Source organism: Suricata suricatta, chromosome 10 (assembly GCF_006229205.1).
Source record: "Suricata suricatta isolate VVHF042 chromosome 10, meerkat_22Aug2017_6uvM2_HiC, whole genome shotgun sequence".
NCBI lineage: Eukaryota > Metazoa > Chordata > Mammalia > Carnivora > Herpestidae > Suricata > Suricata suricatta.
Genome location: NC_043709.1, coordinates 57,883,477 through 57,909,208, shown reverse-complemented (window position 1 = coordinate 57,909,208; position 25,732 = coordinate 57,883,477). Strand labels below are relative to the sequence as shown.

Genomic DNA, 25,732 nt, shown 5'->3' with positions numbered 1-25,732 from the left:
TGGCCATCTGCAAACCCCTGCATTATGTGACCATCATGAACAACAGGGTCTGTAGAAGACTCATCGTTTGGTGCTGGACAACTGGCTTGTTGATCATAATCCCACCACTCAGCCTGGGCCTAAAACTGGAATTCTGTGATGTTAATGTTATTGACCATTTTTTCTGTGATGTATCCCCCCTCCTAAAGATATCATGCTCAGAAACATGGCTAATAGAGCAGATAGTCATAGTCTGTGCTGTGTTGACTTTTATTATGACCCTTGTATGTGTAGTTCTATCTTACATATATATCATCCAGGCCATTCTACGATTCTCTTCTGTCCAGCAAAGAAAAAAGGCATTTTCTACATGTTCTTCCCACATGATTGTGGTCTCCATCACCTATGTAAGCTGCATTTTCATCTATGTTAAGCCTTCAACAAAGGAATCAGTGGCTAATAATAAGGGTGTGGTAGTCCTCCTTACATCCATTGCTCCTATGCTGAACCCCTTTATTTACACCTTGAGAAACAAGCAAGTAAAACAAGCTGTCAAAGACTCAATCAAGAGAATTGTATTATTCTCAAAGAATTAATGGAATTTGCTAATGTAGAGGAATGACGTTTTCATAAAACGTATATTCCTTAAGATTTTTAAGTCATTCCTTTCTTGGTGAGGAAACTATTTTAGGAAGCTCTGTTTGAAAGAAACTATGATACATTTCTAGGAAACAAAAGACAGACTTCACATCTTAACAAGCCTTTGCAAAACTGCAAACGAAGTAAGACGAAATAAGCTGAACCAACAAGATTATTGCATATTTTGAATAGAGTTTGTGCTTATTGCCTTTTCTAGTTCTAGCTTTCAAGAGCATTTTTGATGCCAGACACCATTTCATACACTGAATATAGAAGAGAAAACTTGAAAATTTCTTGACTCTAAATGTCTTACATTTTAGAAGGGATATGTGGCCAGTGCATTAAATCAAATACTCACTTCACTGTCAACCTAAAATTGATAGGAGGTATTAGTCAAGCCAAAGGGTGTATTCGAGATAAAAAATTTGCAATTCAGGCACGCAGATTTGGGCAGCAACCCAAATAATATCCCACTAAGCAGCAAGAGTCAGGGGTTTTTAAAACCAAAACCAAAATGGGAATGCTGGTATAAATTGTCTACAAATATTTTGATGAGTGTTGGCAGCAGAAAACTAATCTCGGCTAAACATAACTGGTTGCTGAGGCCATCACTAAGCAAACGTCTGTTACTATACCAAGCTGCAAATGTTCTTGCAGAGTTCTTGAAGTATCTGGGGTTTGGTCCAGTTCAGCAGTTCATGGTTCTACCTGGTAAGGACATGCATACAGCCCACCTCCTTAATGGCCTTTCAGAGTCATTTTTAAATGCCATGACATAAACTCTTCCATTTTATTTCACCTTTCAAAATTACAAACAACAACAAAAATATCTTTATGTGTATAAAAAGGAAGCTATGACAAATATTTGTATCTTAATGCAGAAGTTGAATTATAAAATGTAGTCTCCTATAATTTTGAATACTCAGAAAAGTCACCGACTAACAGGTTAATTTGAACTAAAAGTGCTAACAGTTCTTCTTAAAAGACAAATAAATCTCTAAGGAAATGGTTGTATAGCTGCATCTGTATTAGTTTCTATACCTTTATCTAAAAATACATATCCTGGATCTTGAGAAACTAAAATGATTAGGAAGATTTTAGAAACAGGTAAAAAAACCATGAAATGTATCTAAAGTAGGCACAGAAATGACTACAACTCAATGGAAACCTCTGAAAGCAGTACTTTCATCTCTATTAAACAGTAAGTGATGGAAACAGTGGCCATTAATAAGGGCGTGATAGTGATCATTGCTTCCTGTGTTCGGAATTACTTCCTGAACTCCCTCCTTTACATCTTGAGAAACAAGCAAGTATAAAACAAAGTTATAATTATATTTCAAGGAAGTTGATTGTGATATAGCTCAAAAATAATTTTGTACTGATTACATGTTGAAATCATATTTTAATATATTTGATTACATTAAAATATACCATTAAATTGTTACTTATAATATATATGGCTACTAGAAAGTTCTGAATTCAGTATGTGGCTCACATCACATTTCAACTGGAATGCTTTCGATATTTAAGCAGTGCTGGTTAGTAGTGGACTCAGAATTTAAATTCTGTTGATTAGACATGAAATTCTGTATTTGACTCAAGGAAGTCTCACCAGACAAACTCTTTGAGCAAAAAGATATTTTCAAGAAAATAGGCAACTATATTCTATTCTATAAATTTCACTCACAGTTCTTACAAATAAGGTTAATGGCTCATTTGAAATTGACTTTTTCTATTGTTTGAGATAGGAAACTTCTTTTTTTCCATGAGAACATTAAATATCTCAATTATTTCTTGAAAAGACTGCCCTTTTCTTCTTGCATTTAGTGAAAATTTGGTCATAATTGATACGAGGGAATCTTTTTCAGGTTTCATCAGTTAACTCCATTAATATGCCCATCTCTGAACCAATAATATAATATTCCTTTTATAGTAGCTTTATAATTAGTTTTCATATTGAGTAGTGTAATTCAAACTGTCTTCTACTTCCTCAAGTTTACCTTGCTCTTATAGGCCCTTTGTCTTTTCATAAAACTTTAAAAACCTTGGCAATGTCTACAACAAGTAAAAAATTCTCTTTACTGATTTTAAGATCGCTTTGAACCAATAGGTCAATTTTGGGGAAATTAATATCTTTATAACATTGAGAATTCTAATCCATTAAAACATGGTATAGCCCAGTCCCATCTGTTCTTTAATTACTTTAAAAAACGTTTCAGTCTTTAGTATATAGAGGCCTTGCCCAACATTGACAGTGGTATTACTGGTATTTCAGGGTGCTTGAGTGGCTCAGTCGGTTGAGCATCAGACCTCATTCAGCTCAGGTCATGATCAGCTCAGGTTCCTGGGTTCAAGTCTTCATGGGGCTTGCATTGACAGTGCAGTGCCTGCTTGGGATTCTCTGTCTCTCCTCTCTCTCTGCCTTTCCCCACTCATGCTTTCTCTCTCAAAAATAAATAAAGGAACTTTAAAAGAAATAAATAACCAGAAGTTTAAAGTTTTAAAAAAGGAAACATTATAGGCATTTTGATAGAGTCATTCCTCAGCGTTTGATAATATGTTGTTATTTTACATGGATTTTTAAATTTTTTATTTTCTAATTGTTTGTTGCTAGTATCAGAGGTAACTATTGTTTTTGAATATGATTTTTGCCTACCAACCTTTACAAATTTACCTGTAGGGTCTTTTAAGTATGGCAACACATAATCAAATAATATGCAAATAATGGCAGTCTCCTATATTTATTTTTCTATTCTTTATTGCCCTGTCTAGGACCCCAATACAATGATAAATACAATTGGAGGGAGTGTACATCCTATCATATTCATCAACTCAACAGGAAAGTTTACAATATTGAAAATAAAATACATAGGAATAAATTTAAGCAAGGAGGTGAAAGATCTGTATACTGAAAACTATAAAACACTGACAAAAGAAATTGAAGATGACACAAATAAATGGAAAACTATATCATGCTCATAGATTGGAAAATTAATATTGTTGGACTGTCCACACTACACAAAGCAATCTATAGGTTAAATGTAATCCCCATTAAAATACCAATGGCATTTTTCAGAACTAGAACAAAGAATCCTAAAATTTGTATAGAACCACTAAAGCCCTCAAATAGCCAAAGCAATCCTGACTAAAAAAAAGAACAAACCTGGAGGTATCACACGCCCTGATTTCCAACTATGCTACAAAGTTATAGTCATCAAAATAAGGTGGTACTGGCATGAAACAGACACAAAGATCCGTGGAATACAATAGAAAGCCCAGAAATAAACGCAAACACATGGTTAGTCAATCTATGCCAAAGGCAAGAATATACTAGGGAAAAAATAGTTTTCATTAAATGGTGTTGGGGAAACTGGACAGCATGTAGAAAGGAAGAAGAAAAAAAAGAAAAAAAGAAAAGAAAAGAAAGGAAAGGAAAAGAAAAAAGAAAAGAAAAGAAACTGGACCCCTATTTTACACCATTTATGAAAGTAAATGCAAAATGAATTTAAGACAAATTTAAGACCTAAAATCATAAGACTCCTAGAAGAAAACAAAGGCGGGGCACCTGGTGGTTCAGTTGGTTAAGTGTCCAGCTTAGGCTCAGGTCATGATCTCATGATTGTGGGTTTGAGGCCCGCATCAGGCTCTGTGCTGACAGCTAGCTCAGAGTCTGGAGCCTGCTTTGGAATCTGAGTCTCCATCTCTCTCTGACTCTCCCCTGCTCACGCTCTCACTCTCTGTCTCTCAAAAATAAATAAAAAACATTAAAAAAATTTTTTAAAGAAAACAAAGGCGGTCGGCTCTGTGACATTGGTCTCAGCACCATTATGGGGGGGAGACCAGTCTCCTCAGACAATAGCAACAAAAGCTAAAATAAGCAAATGGGATTACATCCAACTAAAAGCTTCTACATTGTGAAGGAAACCATCAACAAAACAAACCCCTACTGAATGGAAGAAAGTATTTGGAAATGATACATCTGATAAGGGAGTAATACCTAAAATATATAAAAAACTAACACAATGTAATATCAAAAAATAAACTCTGTCAAAAAATGGACAGAGAATTTGAACTGACATTTTCCCAAAGACATACAGATGGCCACAGGCACATGCTCAACTTCACTGATAATCAGGGAAATGCAAACCAACACTACAATGAGATACTACCTCTCACCACTCAGACTATCATCAAAACAACAAAAAATAACAGTTGTGAAAATATAGAGAAAAGGGAAGTCTTGTACACCGTTGGTAGAAATGTAAATTAGTACAGCTGCTTTGGAAAACAGTATGCAGGCTCCTCAAAATATTAAAAATACAACTACCATATGATTCAGCAATTTTCTTTCTGAGTATTTATCTGAAGAAAACAAAAATACCAATTTAAAGAAACAAATACTATACCCCTATGTTTATTGTTGCATTGTTTACAACTGCCAAGATATGGAAGCAAGCTAAGTATTAATTGATAGATGAATGGATAAAGACAATGGGTGTATATGTATATAATTATTATATACACACATACACTTAATATATATCATATATAATAAATAAGATCTATAATGGAATATTACCCAGCCATGATAAAGAATGAAATCTTGCCATTTGTGACAACACTGATGGACCTAGAGGGTATTATACAACATGAAATAAGAAAGATAGAGGAAGACAAATACTGTATGATTTCACTTTTATGTGAAATCTTAAAAGCAAAACAAATGGGGTTGCCTGAGTGGCTCAGTCAGTTAAGCATCCAACTCTTGTTTTGGGTGGGTCATGATCTTGCAGAGAGGGATCAAGCCTTGCTTTGGGCTCCTCACTGAAAATGGAGCCTGCTTGGGATTCTCTCTTTCTCTCCCTTCTTCTGCATCTCTCCCACTTGCGTGCTCTTCTCTCTGTAAAATAACAATTATAATAAAAATAAAAAATAAACAAAACAGGGACAATTGTGGCTCAGTTGGTTGAGCGTCCAACTTCAGCTCAGGTCATGATCTCACGGTTTGTGGGTTTGGGCCCCACATCAGGTTCTGTGCTGACCTCTAGCTCAGAGCCTGGAGCCTGCTTCAGATTCTGTGCCTCCCTCTCTCTCCGCCCCTCCCCAGGTCATGCTCTGTCTCTCTCTGTCTCTCAAAAATAAAGAAATGTTAAAAAATTAAAAATTAAAAAATAATAAAAATAAACAAAACAAATAAACAAAAAATCAAAACAGAAACAGACTTACAGATACAGGAAACTGCTGGTTACCAGAGAAGCCAGAGGTCAGGTGGCAGGTGAAATAAGTGAAGGAAATTAAGAGGTACAAATTTCCAGTAATTAAATAAGTCATGGGAGTGTAATGTACAGCATAGGGAATATAGCCAATAATATTGTAATAATTTTGTATGGTAGCTAGACTTATCATGGAGATCATTTTGTATGTGTGAGAATATTGAATCACGATGATATATAGCTGAAAATAACAAGATATTGTATGTCAATTATACATCAATAAAAACATAAATAAATAACATGTTTTCTAGGTTCCCTTGATCAGACTAACAAACTTAGTTTCCATTCCTACTTTGCTGAGAATATTTAATAATGAATGAGAATTGTAGTTTATCCAGTGCTTTTCTTCTGTATTATTGAGATGACCTTATTTTTTCCTTTAATTCCACTAATGTGGTGGATTATATTTATTGATTTTCACTTGTTAAACCAACCTAGAATTTCTGTAATAAACCTCACATTATGGCTATATGTATCCTTTTTTCTATAACACTCTAACTTGATCATTTATATTAACGATTTTTATGATAAATAAATCAACCTGTGATTTAACTTCTTGTAAAATCCCCTCCAATATTGGCATGAAAGTTACACTGCCCCATAACCACGTTGAGCATTATTCATCCTTTTACTCTTCCCTGGATTGGTTTATGTTTTTTTCTTTAAATATTTGGAATAATTTACTACTGAAGACATTTGGCCCTGAATTTTCTTCGTGACAATATCACTAATTATGCATTCAATAATTTAGCCTTACATTGGAATATTTATATTTTTCTCCTCTCTGTCTCATATTTTCAGTTGTTTTTTAACACAAATTAGTGTTTATTTTATGTAAACTATTTTATTGGCCTAATGTTCTTTATGATGTACTTTATTATTCTTTGAATATTTGTTACATCTGTATTGACTTTCCTATTTTTCACTGTCACTTTGGAGAATTTTCATTTTTTCTCTTTCCCTTCTTCTTGACTATGCCTACAAGAAGTTTACCTTTTTTAAAAAAGAAATCATTTTGTAGTTGTGTTTATTTTCTTATATTTATTCCTCATATATTTATTTATTCCTCTATAACTGATTTAAAGTTTTATTATTTCTTCCTTCTGTTTATTTTGTTTTAGTTTGTTCTTCTTGAAGTCTCTAAAAATGGACACTTAAGTCACTGGTTTTTCAATATACTAAATTTTCTAAATTATATATTTAAAATAATATTTCCCTCTAAACAATGTTCTTGCAATATTGGACAAATTTTGAATGTCACATACCATTGTAAGATGAAAGAAAAGTTACTATTACAACTCACATCTCAAGAAATTACTAGAGCAGACACTATAGCTTTTTTTAAGTGCACAGGATTAATACAAAGAAATACTATGAAAAATGAAAAGCAGTAGTGAATGCTCAAGCCGGGGGTCTGTTGTGATAATAAAGTGTAAGTACCTGGGTGGCTCAATTCATTAAGGGTCCAACTCTTGGTTTTAGCTCATGATCTCCCAGCTCATGAGGTCAAGCCCTGCCTCAGGCTCTGCACTGAGCATGGAGCCTGCTTGAGATTCTCCCCCTCTCTCTGCCCCTCCCCCACTGAGGTGCATGGTCTATTTCAGAATAAATAAATAAACTTTTTTTTAACGTATAAGTATCTTGGGGTGCCTCGGTGGCTCAGTTGGTTAAGCATCCAACTAGGCTCAGGATATAATCTGATGGTCGTGAGTTTGAGCCCCACATATGGTTCTGTGCTGAGAGCTCAAAGCCTGGAACTTGCTTCAGATTCTGTGTCTCCCTCTCTCTGCCCCTCCCCCACTCATGCTCTGTCTGTCTCTCTAAACTCTCTAAAATGAATGTGTTAAAATTTTTTTAATTTCTAAAAATAAAGTATAAAGTATAAGTATCTTGATGTAAAAACTATATATGATAACATGCACAATTAAGTTTAATGTGAAAAGAAAATATATCTTGAAATGATATAAAAGAAAACTGCCTTTACATATATCTATATATGATCACGTCTTAAGAAGTGCTGAAAGGGGAAGATAAAAATAGTATTTTTATGTTTTGAATATTCATATATATTCATAGAGACCCTTAAAATATTAAAAAGAATTAGTTGTCTTGAGTTTTCTAATATTTTCCTGTTTTATCCTTTTTAATGATTGAGAAATATTGATTAATGGGATAGAGTGGTGATCTCTCATCTTCTATACATTTTAGGGAAGAAATTCAGGAAACGAAGACTACTGTTGACCATCTGTTATTCTACTGTTATCTTGACCTCTGCCTGTTGCTATTGTTCTTTATCTTTGTGTCTCTGAGGACACTGCCCCCATGGCTACATCTTTTAGGACTTTTGCCCAAATTAATTACAAAGGCTAATTAGTGATGTTTGATCCTGGGTCACCCAGGACTCGGTTGTTTATTACTTAGTTTGAAGTTGAGCAAATAAATCAAATATAAATCTTAGTAGTGTAAAAGCCTCTCATCTGTTCCAGAGAAGTCATAATAACAATGACTTCAAAGCAAGAGGGGGAAATATTTTAACTACACTTTACTCTCAACCAAGAGGAAGCTAGAAAATATTTCTTAGGCATAAAGGGGAACAAAATCCTTGGTGTGAAAATCTTCTCAGTGTGTTGAAGATGAAAAAACCCAAGGAGTTCTAATCCTTCTCCAAGCATCAGTCAGAGTAAGTAGAATTGTGGGCTGAGAACCAAGTAAATTCCACACAACCCTTTTCTAATAGGTCCTCTTCATCAAAATAGCCTTTAGGACTCATTGTTCAATAACCAGCCGAAGCTATTATTAACTCGCAGAGGGGTAAGGACAGTCACCATTTCATTTACTTTCATCGTTGGTAAATCTGCATGTCAGTTTTTCTGAGAAGCAAATGACACGGTTTACCAAAATCTGATGTAATTAATATTTGAATGATTATATACAGACACACAGATCGTTCTGACAAATATTTTTAATGCTGCTTTTTGTAGTTTACCTAGAGATAATATGCAGTGAAGTTATCTCTGCCACACACTCGTTGGGCTCTTCAAAGAGAAACTGTATGTCTACATTAAAATCACTGATATGACAGTTTGCATAAAATCTGACAAACTTAGTTATCCTAGCACTTGTTTGAAGTACATAAGTCTTTGAAAGATGTTTCTTAAACCTTGCCTCTTAAAAATAGCATTAAGGAATGGAATCAATGAAAAAATATTTTGGAACAAGGGCTACCACCTAGGGGGTGCAAGGAAGAGTATGTTACTGTGTAATTCTAGGAGACATTCAGCAAGAAACAATGGATTAAGGATGTTTGGAAGGCTAAAAAGAGTATCTTTTCACTTAACTAAAATTATTGTAGTTATTAGAGTGTGTCCCCTCAATTCCTAGGAATATCATCTCTTCAAAAAAACCAGTGTCATCTCTTCTTTCCAATGACAGTGACAATACAGCTTGGGGTTTAATTTGGAAACTGTGCATACAGTGAGGATGATTCTGCCCGAATCTTTGGAGAAAGTGAGTATTCTATGAAACAAATGCCAGCCAATCACAACACAAGCTGATTGATTTTTACCAGGAAATTTAAAAGTATATTTCTTTCATATATGTTTCAATATATACATATGGCAACATATATATGCATACATACATTGCAATGCATGTATATCTACATAAATAGAAGTATGTTAGTAAAGCAAAGTGTGATAGCTGAGGAAAAACTATAGAAAAACTATTAAGCCAATGCAAATATTAGAGAGTTTTTAAGCTACAGCTTCAAAATATGAAAATATGCACAGAAAAGACATAAATGGAAAATTTAGGAGGAGAAATCTTTATCTGCAGAAGACAAGAATGAAAGTCTTATATGTAAACTGTATGGATAAATAATTCATGGTATAAACCGTATGAATTAACACCCAATGGCATCACCACCTGTATAACATATAAGCATCATTAATCTTGAAAAATGGCATATGATATATTGTAGTAATTTCAGCATGGATATAATTAAATAGTCACAGAGTTGAGCTGAAGGAAACTGTAATACAAAGTTTACAGATGATACAATGGTAACAAGGCTGCTTTTTTCAGACATTCTAACCTTTGTAGAAAACAAAGAGCTATATAAAAGAGTGTTGGTAATGTATTCAAAATTTGTGGTATATTCATAAAGCTATTGCATTATAGGTAAAATTTTTAAATAACTTACAAAAATAAAGAAGTATTTAAAATCTGGGGTTATACAAATAAAATGGATTGAAATTAAATAGAATTAAATTAAGTGCATTTATATCATAGATGTGTAAAGTTATTAATAATATACTTTAATATAAAAAGTATATGAAAATATTTAAATACATAAATTCCTTGACCTCCAGTGTCAATATCTTATTGATAGATTCTTTGAGAAAGCAAAACAGCTACCAGGAAAAATTTATCTGTTTGACAACTAAAGCAAGGAAGAGATGCCAGTCAATAGTTTGGCCAGCATGGAAGGGAATAACATAAGCAAAGAGGTGATAGTTTCATGGTATGCATCATGACTTTCATTCATCAGCAAAACTGCCATTTCAAATGCAAAAGCAAAAATAAAAACAAATCCTCAATGTTAAATACTGGCACACATGAAATTTACAAGATGAAACCCAAATATGACAGAAGATAGCTTTGACTTTGTAGCCAAATGATAGGCTCTATATGTATTTATACAACAATGTCTCGCCATTGACTATAAATCTAGGAATGCTAGTTTTTATAGTTATCCTAATAAAAACGACAACAGTTCCGTGCAGGGTGCCTGAGTGGCTCAGTCAGTTAAGCATCCAACATCAGCTCAGGGTATGATCTGTGGTTGGTGAGTTCAAGCCCCACATCAAGCTCTGTACTAACAGATCAGAGCCTGGAGCCTACTTCAGATTCTGTCTCGCTTTCTCCCTGACCCTTCCCCACTCACACTGTCTCTCTCAAAAATAAATAAACATTTTAAAAATGTGGAAAAAAAGATAATAGCCTCTGGTTTTAACAAACTCACTTTCTCACCATAACTGCTAGGACAGAAGTAACAATGATTTGCTATGGGAGCACAAATAAAGGCCAATTAACACAGACAAAGAGTTTAGAAGACTTCTCAATAGAAGTGATGCTCCAAGTGAAAATCACAAATAAGTAGTTGTACTTGGGTAGTTTTGGAGGCTGGAAAGTAAAGACAAGGGTAGAAGGAGAGAGAAAGTTGGGGAGTAGAACGTTAAGATAGACAATCAAGGTAAAGTGCTTATCACAAGACCTATCAGTTAGTAAATTCTCAGTAAATTTAATGTATTTTTATGATAAGGAATGTGGAGTAGAAAGAAGATGAGTTACACAGAGCATAATCCCACTTAGGATTTTGTGGTCTTGAGTTCATGTCACATGAATTATATGTAGGGGTACAAAAAATAATAGCTGACATGCATAAAGCTCATACCATGCATCAGATTTTATTATAAATTTATTATCTCTTCTAATCATTTTAACTACATATGGTAGACACTCCTTTTTTAAGTTTCTTTATTTATTTTTGAGAGAGCAAGCAGGGGAGGGGCAGAGAAAGAGACAGAGACAGAGACAGAGAGAGAAGATCCCATGCAGATTCCACACTGTCAGCTCAGAGCCCAACATGGGGCTCAAACTCATGAACTGTGAGATCATGACTTAAGCCAAAATTAAGAGTTGGTTGCTTAACCATCTGAGCCACTCAGGTGCCCATATGGTAGATAATATTATTATCTTCATTTTACAAAGAACTGAAGGCCTGAGAAGTGGGGAAATTTGTCCAAGGCCATACAAACAAAACAAGAAAGGCAGATATTGAATGATAGAGATCTCACTACAGAAGGTGTGCTCTTCATCAGCATGCTGCTGCTGCTACAGCTAAGGAAAAGAGTAAAGACATGTGTGTGGAGAGTATATTCAGTATTTTATTTTAGTTTTTAATGTTTATTTATTTTTGAGAGACAGAGCACAAGCAGGGGACGGGCAGAGAGAGACGGAGACACAGAATCTGAAGTAGGCTCCAGGCTCTGAGCTGTCAGCACAGAGTCCAAACTAGGGCTCAAACTCATGAATCATGAGATCATGACCTCAGCCGAAGTTGGAGGCTGAACCGACTGAGCCACCCAGGCACTCTAGTATTTAAATTTGACTTTGAACTTAGTGATGATGATAACAAGGTATTAGAGCATTTTCCATACTTAATTAAGCAGACCAAAATATGTTTTTTTTTCAGGTGTATATCATTGGACCAAACGTTTCTTCACATGTAGAAAATAACTGTGCACTAAAATACCCTCTGTACCATGTATCCAGTGGACACTGAGTATAAGTTTTATACTATCAGAGAAACATAAGAGTCAGAGAAGTGATCCAACAATGTGTAATATGCATGTTAAAGCACAAAACAAAACATAAACATATACTTGGTTGTTGTGGCACAATGTAAAACACAAGCCACGGACGGGTCAGCAATGCCTGATGGAGCCCAGATTGTTGTTACATATTTACATTTAATCATGAGCAAATCATCAAGAAAAGACACAGAACAAAATCTTAAATATAACTGTTCACTTTTCTTATTTCAAAAGAAGAAATGTTAGATATAAGAAGAAATTAGAATTTTGTTGACTCACAATGTGGGTCATATCTAATTACATGGGAAAATCCATTCTTGGCTGTAAAGGAAAGAAGAAAAATGAGATGGCAGAATTTTTTTGAAATATGTTTAAAAATCTATCACAAAACTGACAAAATAATAAAATAAAATAAAGATTTGAGAGGCCAGAGTATTAGCAATATCAATTATGAATTTATAGAAGAAACCACACATTAACTACTATGCTGCCTCTAATAGTCACTGTTTATTCCCATCTAGCTTTGATCCCACTAAGTTAAAATAAAATATCTCTAAATTTTACATGAAACCCAGTAGTCAATGATGAAAAATCACACAGTAACAATCTTCATCCTATTGGGCCTGACAGATGACCCTCAACTTCAGATTCCAATCTTTATGTTTCTATTTCTCACTTACATACTGAGTATAATTGGGAATCTGACCATCATATTCCTCACTTTAGTAGACTCTCACCTCAAAACACCCATGTACTTTTTCCTACAGAACTTTGCTTTATTAGAAATTTCATTTACATCTGCTTGTATTCCTAGATATTTACACAACATAGCAACAGGTGACAGGTCAATTACATATAATATTTGTGTTAGTCAAGTGTTTTTTATCGATGTTCTTGCAATAACAGAATTTTTTCTCTTGGCTACCATGTCCTATGACCGCTATGCAGCCATCTGCAAACCCTTGCATTACGTGACCATCATGAACAGCAGAGTCTGCAAGAGGCTTGTCCTCTGCTGTTGGATGGCTGGCTTGTTGATCATACTCCCACCATTTACTCTGTTCCTCAATTTGAAATTCTGTGATTCAAATGTCATTGATTATTTTTTCTGTGATGCATCTCCAATCTTGAAGATTTCCTGCTCAGACACATGGCTCATAGAGCAGCTGGTTATTGTCTGTGCTGTGCTGTCCTTCATTCCGACACTTGCGTGTGTTCTTCTATCTTACATTTATATCATCAAGACCATTCTACAATTCCCCTCTGCCCAACAAAGGAAAAGAGCCTTTTCCACCTGTTCTTCTCACATGATTGTGGTTTCCATCACCTATGGAAGTTGTATCTTCATCTATGTCAATCCTTCAGCAAAGGAATCAGTGACTATTAATAAGGGTGTCATTGTGCTAATGACGTCCATAGCTCCCATGTTGAACCCATTCATTTACACCCTGAGAAATAAGCAAGTGAGACAAGCCTTCAGTGAGTCCTTCAAAAAAATTGCATTGGTAGCAAAAAGTAAGAGAATATTCAAGCCCAGAAGTAAAATGATAAGATAAGCATAAGGCATTAAGCTCTAATCTGTTTGTCTCTTTTTTTAAGATCATAATGTTTTGTTTTGTTTTTTTGGTTTTTGTTGAAATTCAAGTTCATTAACATACAGCGTAGTATTGATTTAAGGAGACGAATTTAGGGGTTCATCACTTACATACAACACCCACTGCCCATCACAAGTGCCCTCCTTTAGCCCATCCCCCATCTACCTCCCCTCCAACAAACCTCAGTTTATTCTCTATACTTAAGAGTCTCAAGGGGCCCCTGGGTGGCTCAGACCATTAAGCGTCTGGCTTCGGCTCAGGTCATGATCTCACCGCTCCTGCGTTCGGCCCCACGTCAGGCTCTGTGCTGGCAGCTAGCTCAGAGCCTAGACCCTGCTTCAGATTCTGTGTCTCCCTCTCTCTCTGCCCCTCCCTTGCTCTCGCTGTTTCTCTCTGTGTCTCGAAAATAAATTTATAAATATTAAAAAATTTAAAAATAAAAGTCTCTTATGGCTTGCCTCCCTCTCTGCTTTTATCTTATCTTATTTTTCTTTCCCTTCCCCCATGTTCACCTGTTTTGTTTCATAAATTCCACACATGAGTGAAACCATATGGTATTTGTCTTTCTCTGACCCATTTATTTCACTTAGCATAATACATTCTGGTAATCTGATCGCTATGTAGGTTAACTTTCTCAAGCATATAACACACCCGAAGTTAATACCTTTCATCACATGAATTTATTTCTTTAACCTCCTGCCCCTCAAACAAACCCCGTTCAGGGCAAGATCCCAATCAGATAACATGATAATAATTCTCTATTAAATGTAAGCCTGACTTTACTTCTAATCTCAGAAACAAAACTGAAATGCAGAAAAATACAACAAATGCAGACCAAACAAGGAAATACATAGTTTGTCTTAAATTTTCTTGGACTTGTAAAAATTATTGATTTTTAGTGTGCTCTCAATTTTCCAATATAAATGTTGTTGAACATGTTAAATGATTAAATTAAAATTTATTGACTACTTAATATTGGCAGGCCAAGTTCTGGCAGGAATTTTTAATTGGTAATATCCCTGAATGTATTTAGCACACTATTAATCCTATATTACTAATTTTAAAGCACCAATGAGAGGTGGTGGGCATGTGGATGGTTTGAACAAGTGACGGGTATTAAGGAAGGCACTTGCTCTGATGAGTCCTGGGTGTTGTATGTCAGTGATGAATCACTAAATTCTACACCTGGAACTAAAATTACAGTTAGTTAATGAACTGAAATATAAATAAAACTTTGAAAAAGAAAAAAAGTACTATTGAAAAAAATGCTATGATATAATTGAAAAGTAAAGAAACACAAAATAAATACACATCCAAATAAATGTGTTTGAAAATGAATTAGAATTTGATATCTAAGATCCTGGAGTTATTTGTAAATACACACACATAAAATACTTAAGTATTAAAAGTAAAACATTCATAGATTATACAGAATACATAATATGTTAATTATGCGAGGAAAGCTCTTTTCTAAAATTATATAAAACTATAAGTGCAATGTCAAAATGTTAATGCAGTTGAGGGACTAAAGAAAAATACTCAATTGCTTAAATACAATATGAATATCAAACTCAAAATGTAGCTAAATTAACCAGTAAGTTTAGCATATCATGGAAACAGAATTTCATAAGAAATCTAGAAAACGGATCATCAATATACCTGGAAATTGAAGATAATTGAAAAGGAAGTCCAAATGAAAAGTTATATTTAAAGTAATAGTTATATTTTTTAATGAAGTAAATGGCAAATAGATTAGAAGACCAGAAAATGCACATCAATTTTCCTTAAAAGAGCTCATAAAACTACTAAGTAAATTTTCATGTTCATAAGTTTTCTTCTGACTTTCTGGCATCCACGCCTAATGACCATCCTTTTGGATTCTCTCCTGGTATCTCTAGGGTATGGCACTTACGGTTGCCTCTCTTTAAAAAAAAAAGAAAAAAAGAAAGAAAGAAAAATGCTTTCTCCTCTAGTCTTCCCTTCTACTTCCATTTTTCATTTAGGTCTCCATTTCAATGTCTTCTACTTATAAGCTGTTTCTTTTTCTCCTGCTACACAAAGAGACAAACCACATCTAGAGAGAAACTGTTTACCCCACCTACTGCTTTGACCTCAACTTTCTCTCCTATAGCACCAACTTCACTAAAATTTTGTTTCTTTGTGTATCTAAAATTACCTATAAAGGCAAACACTTTATTTTTATGCACACTTGACTATATATAAAACCTAGTAAATAAATGATATTGACTACATTATGTTCAAATATACTGAATGAAAAAACCTCGCGACTACTGAAAAAAATATTACTTGTTGAAAGGAACTGCTGATTTCTGGCATAAAAAAAAATCAAATGGGTAAAGTATGCTATGCATTTTTAAAGGACTTTAAATCAAGACTTAACTGCCCTGCTACATTCGATTTTTATTTTAAGACATGACAAAAATTAACAAAAGTTTTTGTTTCCTGAGAGATCAGTTTAGGCTAACTTTACCTATACCTACAATACTATCTATCTTTCATCTATCTATGAATTTCCTTTAATACACACACATATAGTTTTTCAATGGATAATTTCCCAAAGATCACTGAAGCTGATTTTTAATCTTTGTTTCATAGATGGGTTAATTGGGATTTAAGATGGGGGAATATTAAGAAATATTAATAAGAGTTGAAGCCTGAGTTTGGTCCTCTTACATGCTATTCTAGATTTGTAACTCCTATATGTTATGTCACCACCTCTTCAGGACTGTACATATAATAATCAAAATTACATCTCAAGAAAATTAATTTATCTAAAATTGCTGATGTTTAGATCAGTAATGTGGAAGAAAATCTAAACAAATACAGGTTGACAGTTTTATAATTGGATAGAACTACTCAATCAAAATAAAAAATATCATTATTTGATATAATTTATAATGCTAAAAATTACCATTACTTATTGAAATGGCATATTGTAGCCGCTATCTTGCAAAAATGTATAATTTTTAAAATATGTAATTGAATAAAGAAAAGTTAATAGTCTAATATATAGTAATAAGGAAGAGGCAAATGTCTCTTAAAATGCAATTCAGAGACTTCCAGGGAAGATGGCAGAGTAGGAGGATCCCAAGCTCACCTCACCCATGGACACACGTAGATAACAGCCACATCAGCACAAATAACCCAGAAAATGGCCTGACACTGGCAGAACAGACTCTCCAGAGCTAACGCTAGGGAAAAGGCCATATCAAAAATGGTAGGAAGGGAAGATACTCAGTCAGGAACTAAACCGACCACAGACTGTCTGTGGGAGGGAGGGACATACAAGCTTATAGAAGGGACAGGGCAGACCCCACACCATGTATCCCAGGCATGGGGGACCTACGTTGGGAATACGAATCCCCATAACATTTGACTCTGAAAATCAGAGGGTCATAACTTCATGAGTTTTTATAATCAATAGGTCTTACCACTTGGAATTTTAAAAATCAGCCAGTTCTGGGAGAGCAGGAGGGCAATAGGAAACTGAGTCTCTCCCATTAAAGAGACAGAATAACAAACAGCCCCACTGAGGTACAGCATAAAACTAGCAGCTTCAAAAATGCCTGAGGTAATGTGCAAAGGAGATTTAATTACTAATCTTGGAGTAGGTATTGGAAGGACAGGGATCTTTAGGAGTCTTCTCCAAAAGCAAGAGTGGGCAGCCACCATTTCCCTTGCCCACCTACCACAGGCACCTGCGGAAACCAGTGCAAACACTCTGCACTAGCTTGCTAACAGCATGCCTCACCCTGAAGTTTCCCTACAACCTGTCCCCTCCAACATGACCTTGGCAAGAGTACAACAAAGCAGATCCAGGCCTCTTCCCATAGCTGACCAACATAAACCTTGCTAATGCCCTGTGCCACACCCTTGCATTCTCCTGCAGATCAGGAGCCCAACCAAAGTGAACCTACAAGTGTGACATTGTGCAAGTAGCTCCAACAGTGGCCATGACCACTCTAAAGTGACTCCTCTCAGGGAAGAGGGGATGATAACCACACACCCAGTCCAGCTGTGGCTCCATCAGGGGGTTCAGGGCAGACATCCGGTCTGACTGCAGGCCAGGCTCATCAATGAAAGCCCCTCAGGGGACAACACAGAGAGAGTGCCCTATAGTCTGGTGTGACCACAACTCTGGCAAATGCCTGGTATGACCCAACAAAAGTCCAAGGTGGCCACAGACTGGCATATTAACAATACAGGGACCAAACCTCGCCCACAGCACACAAAGTGAGCCATTTCAGATGACTAGGCTGAAGGCAAATGTGGCTCAGTCAGAACGATAGGGCACACACAAGACATACACAAAACACCCCTGAAGTGCCAGGTTTTGGTGAATGGGGGACACTTCACTGCATGTTTTTATAGGACCTCTTCTCCATCAAGCCCCTACTTTCATGAACAGGAGATGCTGCTGACTTTCCTAACACATGGAAACAGACTCAGAGAATTAGATACAATACGGATACAGAGAAAAGTCCAAATGAAAGGACAGGACAAAATCACAGCAAGAAAGCTAAATGAAACAGAGATAAACAATATGTTGATAGGGATATTAAAGTAGTGATATCTACTCACCGAACTTGCAAAAATAGTGAAGAACCTCAATAAGACCCTCAACAAAGAGACAGAAAATATAAAAAATAACCAAGCACAGATGAAGAGTTCAATAACTGAAATTAAAATATATATATATATATATATATTCCAGAAAGAATAAATAGTAAAGTAGAGGAAGAAGAAGAATTAATCAGCAACCTGGAAGTCAGAGTAATGGAAAGCAATCAAGATGAACAGGAGAAAGAAATAAAAAAAATAAACAATGAGAATATATTAAGGGAAATCAGTAACTCCATCAAGCATAATAACATTAACATTATAGGAATCCTGGAAGAAAAAGAGAGAGAACAGAGGGCAAAAACTTACTTGAAGAATAAAAGATGAAAAATTTCCATATCTGAGGAAGGAAACAGAAATCCAGAGGGCATAGATCACCCAATAAAATCAACACAAAGTTCACACGAAGACACATACTAAGTAAAAATGCAAAAAGTTGTGATAAAGAAAGATTTTTAAAAGTAGCAAAAGAAAACAGTTACATACAAGGGAAATCCCATAAGACTATCACCTGATTTTTCAGCAGAAACTTTGCAGACCAGAAGAGAGTGACATGATGTATTCAAAGTGCTGAAAGGGAAAAAAAAAAAAAAAAGCCCTACAACCAATAATACTCTATCCAGCAAGGCTATCTTTCATACAAGAAGAGATAAGAGTTTTCCAAACAAAACTTAAAGGAATTCATCACAGCCTTACAAGAAACATGAAAGGGATTCTTTAAATGCAAAATAAAGACCATAAGCAGAAGTTAAAAAAAAAAACTAAGAAGCACAAAAACAATAATTTTTAGGTATATCTTTAAAAATCAGTCAAAGAATTCACAAAAAAAGTATGTAATGTATAACACTATATTCATAAAATAGAGGGATTAAGAAGGAGTAAACATTTAGTGCTTTTAGAATAGGTTCATACATAAAGTGACCAACAAATTACTATAGGCTGCTATATGCATAAAATGTTGCATATAAATTTAGGGCAACCTCAAAAGTAAAAGCCAATAATAGGCAAAAAATTAAGACGAAGGAATCCAAATACATCATTAAAGAAAGCCATCAAATCCCAAGAGGGCAAGAGAAGAAAGGAAGAGAGAAGAACTACAAAACAACCATTAAAAAAAAAGTAAAAAAAAAAAAACAATGGCAAGAAGTACATACCTATCAATAATTGCGTTGAATGTAAACAAATTATATGCTCCAATCAAAAGGCACAGAGTGACAGCCTGGTTATAAAAGCAAGACCCATGTACAGCCATCCACAAGAGACTCATTTCAGACCTAAAAACAAGCAGATTGAAAAATGAAGGGATGGAGAAATATTTGTCATGAAATGGAAGTGAAAATAAAGCTGGGGTAGCAATACTTATATCAGAAAAAAAAAATGGACTTTAAAACAAAGACTATAACAAAAGACAAAGAAGGAAACTATACAGTCTTAAATGGGGTGATCCAACAGGAAAATATAGTAACTATTTATGCACCCAACATCAGAGAACCCAAGTACCTAAAACCATTAATAACAAATGTAAAGGAAATAATCGATAGTAATATAATAATAGGGGACTTTAACACCCTATTTACATCAATGGACAAATCATCCAAACAGATCATCAACAAGGCAACCGTGACTTTAAATGACATATTGGACCAGTTATTTAACAGATAGCAGAATATTCCACCATAAAACAGCAGAATACACATTCTTTTTGAGCACATGGAACATTCTCCAAAATATATCACATATTAGGCCACAAAACAAGTCCAAACAACTTCAAAAGATCAAAGGCATACCATGCAACTTTTTCAATCACAACACTATGAAAATAGAAATCAACCACAAGAAAAAAATCTTGAAAGACCACAAATGCCAAGAGATTAAAAAACATGCTACTAAGCAATGAATGAGCCAACCAAGAAATAAGTAATATAGGATTATTAGTGAGCAAAACACATTCAGGGATACCCATTAAAAATTCCTACTGAGAACTTGGTCTGCCAAGAACTAGGTACTCAATAAATTTTAATTTAATCTAAGTGTTTAGCAACATTTATTTTGGAAGATTGAGAGAACACTAAAAATCAATTATTTTCTACAAGTCCAAGAAAACATAGTATAAGCTATGTATTTCTTTATTTGGTTTGCATTTGTTGTATTTTTTTTTTTTTTGCATTTCAATGTTGTTTGTGAGATTAGAAGTCAGGCTTACATTTAATAGAAAATTATTATCATGTTATCTGATTGGGATCTTGCCCTGAAAGGGGTTTGTTTGAGGGGCAGGAGGTTAAAGGAGTAAATTCATGCGATGAAAAGTATTAATTTTGGGGGCATTATATGTTTGAGAAAGCTAACCTGAATAGAAATCAGATTACCAGAGTGTATTATGCTAAGTGAAATAAGTGGGTCAGAGAAGGACAAATACCATATGATTTCACTCATGTGTGGAGTTTAAGAAACAAAACAGGTGAACATAGGGGAAGGGAAGGAAAAATAAGGTAAGATCAAAGCAGAGAGGGAGGCAAGCCGTAAGAGACTCTTAAGTATAGAGAACAAACGGGGGTTTCCTGGAGGGGACGTGGGTGGGGGACGGGTATTAACGAGGGCACTAGTGATGAGCACTGGATGCTGTATGTAAGTGATGAATCCCTAAATTCAACTCCTTAAATGAATGCTACACTCTATGTTAACTAACTTTTGTATGTTAACTAACTTGAATCCCACAGTTTGTAAGATCAAGCCATGGGTCAGGCTCTGTGTTGACTGCATGGAGCCTGCCTGGGATTCTCTCTCTCCCTCGCTCTCTGTCGCTCCCCAGCTCATGCACACGTATGCTCTTTCTCTCTCTCTCAAAATAATAAAGCTTTTGTTTTTCAAGTTTATTTTTATTTTTTTAATGTTTACTTATTTTTGAGAGTGAGAGATAGCACAAGCGGGGAAGGGACAGACAGAGAGGGGGACAGAGGATCCAAACCAGGTTCCATGCTTACAGCAGCAAGCCCCACATGGCTCAAATCCATGAACCAGGAGATCATGACCGAGTCAAGTCAGACTCTCAACTGATTGAGCCACCAGGCACCCCTCAATATAATTTAAATTTTTTTAATTTATCATCTCTTGTTTTCCTTTGTAATTATTTACTGGTTTTATTTTTTTCTCTTTTGTATGTCTATCTTTGGTTTAAGTGAATTTTTTTAATGTTTTGGTTTTATCTCCTATATTAGAGTCCTTTTGCTGCTTAACAAATTTATTAAGCATTCTTTTGATTCAAAGTTCAACATTAGTCTCACTGGATTAAGAATCAAGAATCAAGATGTTCCTTTCTGGTGGCTCTTGTGGAGAATCCAGTTCCTTGACTTTTCAGCTTCTAGAGACTGCCTACGTTGTTTAACTAATGGACTTCTTCCACCTTCAAAGTCAGCAAGTGTATTACTCTGAATATTTTTATATTCAAAGTCAGCAAGTGTATTACTCTGAATATTTTTTATGGTCAAATATCCCTCTAACTCTTCTAAGACTCCATCTCTCACAGTAGCCTCCTTGTTATTGCTTTGGATCACCAGGATAATTCAGGATAATTTTCTATTTTAAAGCAGATAATTAGCAACCTTAGTTAATACCATCTGTAACCTTAATTTTTCTTTGACACTTAAGACAATATAGTCACAGGATTTGGGACTAAGAAATGGACATCTTTAGGGGTGACAGGAGACACTACTCTTCCTAAAACAGCTCCTTTGATGGGTTATGTACGAGTTATAATACTTCACATTGCTTCAGTAATAGATTTAGAAATTATAGTGTACATCTTCAATTTACCACAGTCTAACTTCAAATAATATTATAGCACTTACCATGCAATATAAGATCCTAACAACATAATTCCATTTCTCCCAATTTAGCACTTGTGTTATTGCTGTTGTCTTACATTATTAGTATTACTAGTATTATTATTAATTTTAAGCAGTAAATAATCTTTCTAAAGGTTCAAGTAATAAAAACATCATTTTTATGAATACTGTTATCATATCTACTGCTTTTCATCCCTTTGTGTAGATCCATCTGTATCACTTTCCTTTTCCCTGATAGTGACATGTTCTTTTCATGCAATTGTAATATGGAATTATACACCTGAGATTTGTGCATTCCTTGTGTATATATATTTAAAATTAATCTTAAAATTAAATTTAATATAATTACTAGAAATATATAATAGGAAACTATATAACCCATGAACTACAGTTGTGTAAATGATGGGATATGTTACATTTTAGAGGGCATATGAAAAATAAAATTCAGAAGCCTCAGAATAGATATTTATATATTTTTTATTAAAATCCAAGTAGTTAACATACAGTGTAATAATGATTACAAGAACAGAATTTACTGATTCATCACTTACATCCAACACCCACTACTCACCGCCACAAGTGCCCTCCTTAATGCCCATCACCCTCTTAGCCCATCCCCCAAACCCCCACTAGCAACCCTGTTTGTTCTCTGTATTTAAGAGTCTCTCATAAGAGACTCTTTGTCTCCCTCTCTGTTTTTATCTTATTTTTGCTTCCTTTCTGCTATGTTCATCCAATCGGTTTCCTAAATTCCAGATCCAGTGAACATATGATATTGGCTTAGCATATGTTATTTTTTATTTTGCTTAGCATAATATATTTTGCTTAGCATAATATCACCTGCTGATAGAAATTTGGACTCTTTCCATAATTAGGCTATTATCAATAGTACTGCTATAAGCATTGGGGTACATGTGCTCCTCTGAATCAGCAGTTTTGTATCCTTTGGAAATATACTAGTAGTACAATTGCTGAGTCACAAGGTAGTTCTATTTTTAATTTTTTGAGGAACCTCCATATTGATTTTCAGAGTGGCTGCACCAGTTTGCATTCCCACCAGCAAAGTAAAAGGGTTCCTCTTTCTCCACATCCTTGCCAACATCTGCTGTTGCCTGAGTTGTTAATTTTAAACATTCTTATAGGTGTTAAGGTGGAATCTCATTGTGGTTTAGATTTGTATTTCCCGAATGATGGTAATGTTGACCATCTTTTCATGTGTCTATTAACCATCTGGATGTCTTCTTTGGAAAAGTTTCTATTCGTGTTTTTTGCTCGATTCTTCATTGGATTATGGTTTTTGGGTGTTGAATTTGATAACTTCTTTGTAGATTTTGGACAATGCCCTTTATTTGATATGTCATTTGCAAATATCTCCTCCCATTCCATTGTTTGCCTTTAAGCTTTGCGGATTGTTTCCTTCACTTGCATAAACTTTTTATCTTGATCCGCTTCCAATAGTTCATTTTTGGTTTTGTTTCCTTTGCCTCTCAAGTAAGAACTTTCTGTGTCCAAGGGCAGAGATGTTGTTGTTTCTTTTCTCTTCTAGGATTTTGATAACCTCTTTTCTTAGGTTTAGGTCTTTCATTAATTTTTAGTTTATTTTTGTGTATGATGTAAGAAAGTGGTGCAGGTTCATCTGCATGTTGCTGTCCAGGTTTCCCAACACCATTTGCTGAAGAGACTGTTTTTCCCCCCCACTGGATATTCTTTCCAGCTTTGTCAAATATAAGTTGACTAGTTTGTGGGTCCACTTCTGAGTTCTCTTCTGTTCCATTGATCTGCATCTGTTTTTGGGCTAGTACCATACTGTCTTGATGATTACAACTTTGTAATACACTTGAAGTGTTTATCAATTTTGTTAATATGTTCAAAGAACCAGCCCTGGTTTCATTGATCTGCTCTACTGTTTTGTGTGGGTCTTTTTCAATATCATTCATTTCTGCTCTAATTTTTATTATTTCTCTTCTGCTGCTAGCTTTGGCTTTATTTGCTGTTCTTTTTCCAACTCTTTTAGGTATAATTTTAGGTTGTGTATTTGACATCTTTCTTCCTTTTTTAGGAAGGCCTGGATTCCTATATACTTCCCCCTATGACTGCCTTTGCTGCATCTCTGAGATTTTGGACTGTCATGTTTTCATTCTCATTGACTTCCATGAAAAGTTCTTTCTTAATTTCCTCTTTAGTTTCTTGGTTACCCCATTCAGTCTCTAGTAAGAGGTCCTTTAATCTCCAAATATTCATAGTTGATCCATTTTTTTCTTATGGTTGATTTCGAGTTTCAAGCATTGTGATCTGAAAATATACATGGTATGTGACTGATATTTTTGGACATGTTGAGGGCTGATTTGTGTCCCAGTATGTGAACTGTTCTGGAGAATATTCCATGTGCACTTGAGAAGAATGGGTATTCTGCTGCTTCAGGATGAAATGTTCTGAATATATCTGTTAAGTCCATTGTGTCCAGTGTGTCATTCATAACCAATGTTTCCTTGTTGATTTTCTGCTTAGATCATCTGTCCATTGCTGTAAGTGGGGTGTTGAAGTCTCCTACTATTATGGTATTATTATATATGAGTTTCTTTATGTTTGTGATTGATTTTTATATTTGGGTGTGTCCAAGTGGAGGCATAAATGTTTATAAGTGTTAGATCTTCTTGATGGATACATACTTTAATTGTGATATAATTCCCTCCTTCATCTCTTGTTACAGACTTTGTTTTAAAATCTAGTTTGTCTGATATAAGTATGGCAACTCCAGCTTTCTTTTGACGACCCTAAGCATGATATACGGTTCTCCATCCCCTCAATCTGTAGGTGTACTTTGGTCTAAAATGAGTCTCTTGTAAGCAGCATATAGATGGGTCCTGTTTTACTTATTCATTCTGATACCCTATATCTTTTGATTGGAGCATTTAGTACATTTTCATTTAGAGTGACTACTGAAAGATATGAAAACAGTGTCATTTTGTTGCCTGTAAAGTTGGAGTTTCTGCTGATGTTCTCTGGGCTTTTCTAGCTTTGGTGCTTTTGGCCTTTTTGTTTTGTTTTGTTTTGTTTTGTTTTTTTCTCCACTCAGAGTCCCTCTTAATTTCTTGCAGGGCTGGTTTAGTGGTCATGAACACCTTTAGTTTTTGTTTTTCTGGGAAACTCTTTTTTTTTCCATAATATTTTATTGTCAAATTGTTTTCCATACAACACCCAGTGCTCTTCCCCGTAAGTGCCCTCCACCATCACCACCACCTCTTTTCCCCCCTCCCCCTTCCCCCTCAACCCTCAGTTCATTCTCAGCATTCAATAGTCTCTCAAGTTTTGCATCCCTCTCTCTCCCCAACTCTCTCTCCCTCCTCCGCTCCCCCTGGTTCTCCATTAGGTCTCTCTTGTTTTCC

The 25,732-nt window shown here is 35.1% G+C and overlaps 2 protein-coding genes across 2 annotated transcripts; both read left to right on the top strand.

Moving 5' to 3' along the window:
* Window positions 1-2: 2 nt before the first annotated feature.
* LOC115305170 (olfactory receptor 6C2-like) lies at window positions 3-575 on the top strand (the record flags this gene model as incomplete). The annotated part of the gene is made up of 1 exon (XM_029955476.1): window positions 3-575. A coding segment is annotated over one exon (573 nt), but the record flags the coding sequence as incomplete, so codon positions are not given.
* Window positions 576-12,849: 12,274 nt separating this feature from the next.
* Window positions 12,850-13,824, top strand: LOC115305169 (olfactory receptor 6C2-like). The gene has a single exon (XM_029955475.1). The coding sequence runs from the start codon at window positions 12,850-12,852 to the stop codon at window positions 13,822-13,824; it is 975 nt and encodes a 324-aa protein (XP_029811335.1).
* Window positions 13,825-25,732: the final 11,908 nt, after the last annotated feature.

Excerpts from the sequence above, each read along its gene's own strand:
- LOC115305169 (XM_029955475.1), top strand. The coding sequence starts at position 12,850 with ATGATGAAAAATCACACAGTAACAATCTTCATCCTATTGGGCCTGACA.